The sequence below is a fragment of the Protobothrops mucrosquamatus genome, unplaced genomic scaffold (genome assembly GCF_001527695.2).
Source record: "Protobothrops mucrosquamatus isolate PMUCROS unplaced genomic scaffold, P.Mucros_1.0 scaffold10742, whole genome shotgun sequence".
NCBI lineage: Eukaryota > Metazoa > Chordata > Lepidosauria > Squamata > Viperidae > Protobothrops > Protobothrops mucrosquamatus.
In genome coordinates, this window is record NW_015396526.1 from 1 (window position 1) to 8,180 (window position 8,180).

Here is an 8,180-nt window from a genome sequence, read left to right on the forward strand (position 1 = left end):
ATGAAACCAAAAATGACATGTGATGGTTCTTCCCAGCTGAATTCTTTATTGTTTTCACACCTATAGACAAAACTTTGCCAGACTGAGCACTACTATTTGCATCTACAGTATACTCGTACTATTAGGGAGGGCTGTCTTAGGACTGAGTTGCCATTTGCTTCTCTGGAATGCACCCCCACCTCTTGGGGATTCACTTTCTCAAAATATTTCATCACATAGATAGCAGTGCATTGGCTTAGCAGTTAAGACACTGGGCTTGTTGACTGGAAAGATGGCAACTTGGTTTGAGGCTGAACTCCACATGATGGCATGTGTTCCTGTCCTTGCCCCATCTCCTGCCAACTTAGCAATTCAAAAGCATGGAAATGTGAGTAGGTAAATAGGTACCACTCCATGATGTCATGCTGGCCACATGACCACAGAAATGTCTTCGGACAGTGACTCGATAGCCTTGAAATGGAGGTGAGCATCATCCCTATAGTCGGCAACAACTAACAGAGTAAAATCCGCATGGACTCCTTTTTTTTACGTAGATAGCTTAAATAGGTGGAAAGGTATATTTGTTGGACTACATGATAGGTAAAAAGTACCCAGGTTTTAAATAATTTATGTATTAAAATGTCCTGCCTTTCTGCTTAAAAAAGCATTTATTTTCCTCCAGAGTGGGGTGTTTCAGGAAAAGTATGTCAGCAAAGATGTGGCTTCATAAAGTGTCATGATACTGAACTCCGACATTTTAAATGTAAATACTAGGCAATGAGCAATGCCAGGTGCTATTATCTTTAAAAATGTTCATTTTACAGGCATCGGCTAGCTGTGATGGATCTGTCAGAGTGTGGAAAATTTCAGAACAGGTAAATAATATTTTCTGTTTCCCGTTTTAAATCTTGATTTAAATCCTAATGCAAATTTGGCGTGTCAGTGTGGAACTAATATGCAGCAATTTGCAGACTATAATTCTTTTAGCAATTTGGAATAAACCTTTTTGTATTCAGTAAGACCTAGAACACAAACCTTAATATATACAATATAGTCAATTATAAATACTACGTTTAGGAATATTTTGTCTTGAAAATTGGTTGTGATAGTCCAGCTCTTTTTATGGATGATGCATGTTGTTACTTGCCTTCTTAGTGAGGAACTCTTAATAATTCAAGAAATCCCAGGATATAGTAAGAAAATCATGTGAGAAGCAGTAATTAATTTTTATTTACATTGGAAGAGGAACCTCTTTTAAAGCAATTGACTGAAAAAACAGGGCTGTCGCATGAATTAGTTTGATAAACTTGTTAAAACTATCCAGGGTGTTTTGTGTCTGGATGACCCTAAACCTGGATCTTTAATGTTCCAGCAATTACCCTACACCCACTTCTTGCAAATACTTTATATTTCAGAAAGGTTTATATCAAGCTAGTTAACCCCCGTTATCTTATTTTACTTCCAGAATTGTGAGATAAGCTGGCCGCTGCTGCAAAAATGTAATGATGTGATAAATGCAAAATCCCTATGTAGACTGTCCTGGCAACCGAAAATCGGAAAGGTAATAAGTCGCTTATCTATTTTTTGTTGTAGTGTGTGCGTACATGCGTATGCATGTGTGCACATAGGCATCCGTTATGAGGGTCTGCAAGAAGCAGTGCTGATGGCACATGTCATAATTTGGATGTCACTGCTGTTTTATATGGATGCCTCTGTGGGATGAGTACATGTGTGCAGACGCATGCTGACTTACATAAGTGGGTAGATGGCAACACCAAAGCTTCCTTCTTGATTTCCTTGCTTGTGAGAGCTCCCGCAAAATAGTAAAAAAGTGAAGAGACACAGTGGAAGTCCAGGTTACCTATTGCCCCATTTCCTCTTTGCTGCTTTGGAAGAATCAGAGGAAAATAATGGGAGAAACTATGGGGAGGAAAGATGCCCTTCCCTTTCTTTACGCCAAGAAGTTACAGGATCCTGAAAGTTCCAGGCTTTCTTGGACAACTCATCATTCCTTTTGCCCATTTTCTGAGAACTTTGTTCGCTTGCAAAAAGCGTTGTAGTGAGAAAAGAGAAGTAAGAAAAACTAGCAGCAGTAGAGGGAGGAGTTGGAAGGAAAATTCAATTCATTTTTGAAAAGCATCAGAAAAGTCATAAAGAACAGGAGGAGAACAAGCAGTATTCACCTGGACAAAGCAAGTGGAAACAAAAAAATATATCAGAGGAGATGAGAGTTATCCAGTAAAGCAGAGGTCACCAACCTTTTCATGCTGGCGGCCCGGAGGGAAAGGGAGCAGCTGTGAAATTTGCGCAAGTGCGTGTACAAAAAGGACTGCGTGCACCCGCACGGCTAGCGGCCCCCTGCTTGTGCATTCATGCATGTGCTAGCTGCCGCCGCTGCTAACATCATGCACATGCGCAAACGAGTCTGCGGGCTCTATTGTGAGTGGGGGTGAGTGCGCACACACACCTAGTGGCCAGTAGGCCATGGCCCAGCATTGGGCCATGGACCATAGGTTGCGGATCCCTGTAGTAAATAATACCTCAGGAATGATACTATAAAGCTAATAGCAGCATTTCTAGGTTACAAATACAGTATTTAGGTTACATTCAGAAAAGTGTTTTAGCAGTCAGTTCTGGAAAAGAAGTGAGCATGCAGAGTAGCCAGAAGCAAAGGAGTCTGCATATCATGCTTGCCCTGGATTGTGACGATTGAGGGAGAGTGAAGTCTTAATAATTTTGGTGAAAAGCCCCATTTCTCATCTAGGCTAATTCTAGTCATTAGTGATTGACCTGGAATGGGCTAGAGGATTCTCATTAAAGTAGGCATGACAAATTAAGTTGCTGATGCTTGGCATGTTACCATGTAGGTCAGTGATGGCGAACCTATGGCATGAGTGCCAGAGGCGGTACTCAGAGCCCTCTCTGTGGGCATGCGCGCCATGCCCTGGAGATGGCAACTATCCCTCTTCAACCAGCCGCCTGCTAACTCGCCGAGTCCCACGTGGCCGGATGCATCCCAGCATGGGTGGTTTCCCTCCCCTCGTCCCATCCCTCCTGGTCTCGCATGCTCTCCTTTTCCCAGGCACGACTCACTGCATCGCCTCCTCAGCTGTCAGCCGGCCGTCCAGCTCAGAGGCGGCTTCTCTGAACTGCTAGCGGTGGGCTGCAGAGCCCCAGAGTGCGCCGGTGTCAGGCAGCAGCTGCCCCGGCCCCTGCCTTGCCTTGCCCTGCATCAATGGCACCCCCGCCCTGCCTTGCCTCACCCTGCAGGACGAGCCTCCTGCCCACCGCCCAACCTGCCAGAGACCCCCTGGATCTCCCCCAACCCTGCCCAGCCCCCACAGGCAGCCCTCCCCACGAGCAACATCGAGGTGACCATGCCCACCTTGGCCACACCTACCCACTCTGCCATGACCACCACAGCCACGCCCACCTGGCACCCGGCAATAAATAAGTGGGTTTTGGGTTGCAGTTTGGGCACTCGGTCTCTAAAAGGTTCGCCATCACTGATGTAGGTGTTTGATTGAAATAGGATATTTATTAAGATTTTATTGCTCTTGAGGACTCACAAAGGGATTTTAAAATCCTGCCCTATTCTAACTCAACGTAACATCTGTGATTGCTTGACACTTACTACCTCTTGAGGCTTGGTTCAATAGTTTATGAAAAGTTTTTCTGGAATAAGATACAATCTGTATGACTCTTGAAAAAGTGCAGAGAAGAGCAACAAAAATGATTAGGGGACCGGAAGCTAAAACATACGAAGAAAGGTTACAGGAATTGAGTATGTTTAGTCTAATGAAAAGAAGGACTAGGAGGGATATGACAGCACTGTTCCAATATTTGAGGGGCTCCCGCAAAGACGAGGTGGTCAAACTATTTTCCAAAGCACCAATAGGCAAGACAAGAAACAATAGTTGGAAACTAATCAAGGAGAGATGCAACCTAGAACTAAGGAGAAATTTCCTAATGATGAGAGTAATTAATTAATAGAATAACTTGCTTTCAGAAGTTGTGGGTGCTCCATCACTGAAGGCTTTCAAAAAGAGACTGGACAACCATTTGTCTAGAATGAAGTAGGGTCTCCTGCTTGAGCAGAGGGTTGGACTAGAAGACCTCCGAGGTCCCTTCCAGCTATTTGTGGTTGAAATGTATTCCACGGTTTCTTGATTTGAAACCAAGATATTTAACCATTTATTTATAAGATTTATTGGCCATGTTGAACAAGCCATCATGGCCAATATTTATGTTCACAAATCACACTAAACTAAAAACCAGTCCCATTATAGCTTACCCAGATGTGTGCAGACTAAGTCTTTGTCCCCTGTGAGTTTTTTTATAAACAAAACCAGGATAGGACTTATTAAAAAAGTATTTAAAAATCAGGTCCATCTTATTAACATTTTTTTCTCCCTAAATAGCTGCTAGCCATTCCAGTAGAAAAAATAATCAAAGTATATAGAAGAGAAACGTGGGATCATGAACTGGATCTATCAGATAATTTTATCACACAGGTTGGTATCCTTTTAGAAAGCTGCTTTTTAATCTGCTCTTGTTCTAAGTAATGTTTGCTTGGTGTCAGGGAAGAGAAAATCATATTTTCTTAAGCTGATTGATTGTTAGTCAGTCTGTTTATGAAAGAGTTTGGTGCTAAATGGAAGTCTGTTTGATATTTGGCTTATGTATGTATGTCCGAGTAAAAGCAGAGACCTATGATCAATAGTAGTAATCAGAGGTTAAGGTTCCTTTGCTTTATGAGCTGTGTAAAATCTTGCAAAGCAATAGTTGTGCTGCCTGTTACACAAGTGTGCTTTCCTCTTAACAATAGCTGGCAAACTACTTCAACACACCTATTCTTACCAAAAAGCAATGCAAAAAATCTGTTCTCTTTTATTCTATCTTGGTAGTCCTTTACTAGGCTCCTGGCTAAGGGAAAAAAGGAAGTCCCTGCTTGCCTACTCAGCCCCCTAGAGGGGCATCCAATCTAATTTCCAAATTTCTACTTTTCATATGGATGATGATCGTAAAAAAAACCCCATCCAATTATCTCCCTCTGTTGTCCATGGATCCAAATAGAACTTACCTTCTGGCATGGCTGAAACCAGACAATTCAGCCTGTGTTTTATTATGGTTAAGTGGTAGGCTTCCAGGCTGGTCTCCACTGCTCAGTCTGCTGAGACTCCTATCTCACCACCATTAATAGTCCCAAGATGGACTGTCCAGGCTGTAGGATGGCTGTGGCTTCCAGTTTGAATCCTGCAGCTGTTCCTTGGCCTTCCGACTCCTCTAATGTCCAACATCCCCAAAATAATTTCTTCTGGATAAGACTCCAGGCTGCCATTGCTTCTTGCTTCTGCACACTCCTGTGACTAATTTCTGTTAGTCACCCCAAACCTATGGCCAAGCCCTCTATGACCCACTGCTATAATGAATTTCTGGGATCTGTGTACCAGCACAATTCTGCCATTGCCACAGGTTTTCTGCCCAGATATAAATTTGTTGTCTTGACTTTCTCAATCCCTTCTCTTCATCTCTCTGTCCTCCTCCAAAACAGTACTGTAACATGATACAAACAAATTAACAACAACAAAAAAAAGCCGCTAAAACATCTTTCACCCTCTGCTCAAAGAATGAGTACATCAAACACAATCTTAGCCAAAGAATTTATTAATATCAAGGACTTGTTTTTTTTCCCCCATGTTAGCCCCTAAATATTGTGGCCTGGTCTCCTTGTGGACAATATTTGGCAGCTGGAAGTATCGGTGGCTATATAGTCATTTGGAAAGTGGAAACACAAGAATGCCTGGAAAGGTATCACTCGGTTTCTGTATCTCTTACAAAGATGGGCTTTTGCAAAGACAAAGAAAACTTATGGGAACCACTAATATATGACATAAAAGGTTTGGACAACCTATACCATAAAATCAAAACTGGCAAATTTTGAGACTTTCTTCATTCACACTTTTTTATCAAGTAGCATAAAGTTAATTGTTTGGTTTTGGTTTAGCACATAGTTTAAAACAAGGGTCCCCAACCCGCAATCCCTGTTTGGAATTGGGCCATGTGAGCAGCAGGCAGGCACCACACGCTTGTGTGAGCGGTAGGCTAATGTGCGTGCACACACACACATGCAGCTCAACTTGTGCAAGTCGAGCTGCGTGTGCATGCGTATGCGCACTGGCCTGCTACTTGTGCGGCTTGGTTCCCCTCTATCCCCCCCCCGTCAAGCCGCCAAGCCACAAAGGTTGGGGACAGCTGGTTTAAGACCATTAGGCCTTAGCAGCAGCTAAGCAAAGGTCTTCTTGTCTGAATGATTTCAGATGCATCTTTTATTATTATTCTTGCCTTTTTTTAGGGTGAAACACGATAAAGGTTACACTGTCTGTGGTCTGGCATGGCATCCCAAAGGTGGCCAGCTTGCTTATACAGATACAGAAGGCAATCTTGGACTACTTGAGAATGTCTGTGATATAGAAAGGAAGAAATCAATACATAAGGTAATATAAATTGGAAGTTACCTTGTTTTTTCTATTAACTTTGTGATTATGAACCTAAATATATGAATCTGACGTTTATTGGCTGGAAGGCAGATCTTTCCTTTTTTAAAAAATGTTTGCTAATTTGGTATACTGTTAAATCCTGACTTTAGGCACCTAATGCTTCCAGCAAAAGCTATGATGACCTTTTTGATGAGGATGCCAAAGAGGACTTTCTGAATAGGGATTTCAGTGAGGATGACTGGGGCTCTAAGGCAGCAACAAACGATGAAGATGAAGATGACTTTAAGATAATGTCGGGACGTCCCAGAAACCGAGGCGCAATAATAGAAGATGATGAGAACTCCCTAGGTGAGGATTTCCCAAAGTGGGAGGTTCGGAGCAGAGGGAGGGACTGTGAATGTTGGGGCAACTATAAATATATAATCATTTGTAATGCTGCCAGTTTGGCTGCCAGCCTTGTGAAGATGCTATAAAACGTCTTGATATGATCTATCTGCCTTTCATAGATACTGGATTGCTGAAAGCTAATTCTGACCTCGATAAGGAAGATGAAGAGGATGATTTGGACAATTTTGTTCCAGTTCAGCCGCTGCCATCCGACCAGAGGCCACTCTACAGTGGGCCATTGCCAACTCCTCGGCAAAAGCCATTCCAGTCTGGTTCTACCCCAACACATCTCACTCACCGCTTCATGGTTAATTTCAGATTTAAATTGCTTCATTAGCTGATCTTTTGGACAATAAGATTATTAATATTTTAAATAATTTGTAAGAACAGGCCAGAACTTATAAGAGTAATGCAGTATATAAATTTAAATAATAGTAGTAATAGTAATAATAATAATAATGAAGCTTCTAAATAGCCTGTATAAATAGCTTCACTTAATGCAAAACTGAATGGCTTTTAACATATGTTGGGATCACCTTCAAACTCTAGCTTTACCAGTCTAAGCCTAAGTTGATAAAGATCTGCAATTCTCATTCAAAAGCAAGTTCATAAGTAGCTCTTGACTATAAACTTGTTCCTATAAAAACAAGATAAGTATCATCAGTTGGTCCCCTTAACATTACTGACTGCACTTATCAGATGTTGGTCCTATGTTTTGCTACTGACCTATTCTGATTTTTCAGCAGACTTTCTGTCTACTTCAATGGCAAATTCATGTTGCAACTTATATAATTTATCCATCTTGGATAAATAGTCCTCCACTGATAGTGCTATCATCCCTCATTCTCTCCATCTCAAACTTTGCCTGCTGATTAAACATACCCAGACTATATGAATGGGCTGTGTGTTATCATATGGCTTATACATACTGTTGTGGCTCCGTCTTGTGAGCCCCTCTTATCGGAGGAAGAAGGCTCCGAACATGAAGGAGAGGAGATGGCCAGGCCTCCCTCTCCAGGACCCTCCTCTTTGGGAATGCCTCAGGTGTCTTCCGACAGAGAAGAGATTGACCAGGAGCCAGGTGGTTCTGAGATTGGCCAGGAGCCCGGTGTTTTTCAGATTGGCCAGGAGCCAGGTGTGTCGGATAATGAGGAAGAAAAGTTGTGGCTGGATCCACGCCAGCGTAGGAGCGACAAGCGTGCGCAGCAGAAAAAGAGACGTGCCAGAGATTAAGCTGAGTCACTGGACCACACCCCACAGGCTATAAAAGGGTGGTGGTGGCCATTTGGACCTCTGTGACGGACAAAAGCTGAA

General features: G+C 42.5%; 1 protein-coding gene across 1 annotated transcript in view; it reads left to right on the forward strand.

The window, feature by feature from the left end:
- Positions 1–803: 803 nt before the first annotated feature.
- The window catches only part of LOC107301216 (WD repeat and HMG-box DNA-binding protein 1-like), a gene marked incomplete at both ends in the record, with an annotated part of 15,589 nt that continues 8,212 nt past the window's right edge, over positions 804–8,180 (forward strand). The window contains 7 exons of the mRNA XM_015830471.1: positions 804–854; positions 1,445–1,540; positions 4,401–4,493; positions 5,684–5,790; positions 6,335–6,476; positions 6,629–6,827; positions 6,986–7,193. Of these exons, the coding sequence (XP_015685957.1) occupies positions 804–854; positions 1,445–1,540; positions 4,401–4,493; positions 5,684–5,790; positions 6,335–6,476; positions 6,629–6,827; positions 6,986–7,193 (896 nt within the window). The remainder of the gene's footprint in view (positions 855–1,444; positions 1,541–4,400; positions 4,494–5,683; positions 5,791–6,334; positions 6,477–6,628; positions 6,828–6,985; positions 7,194–8,180) is intronic.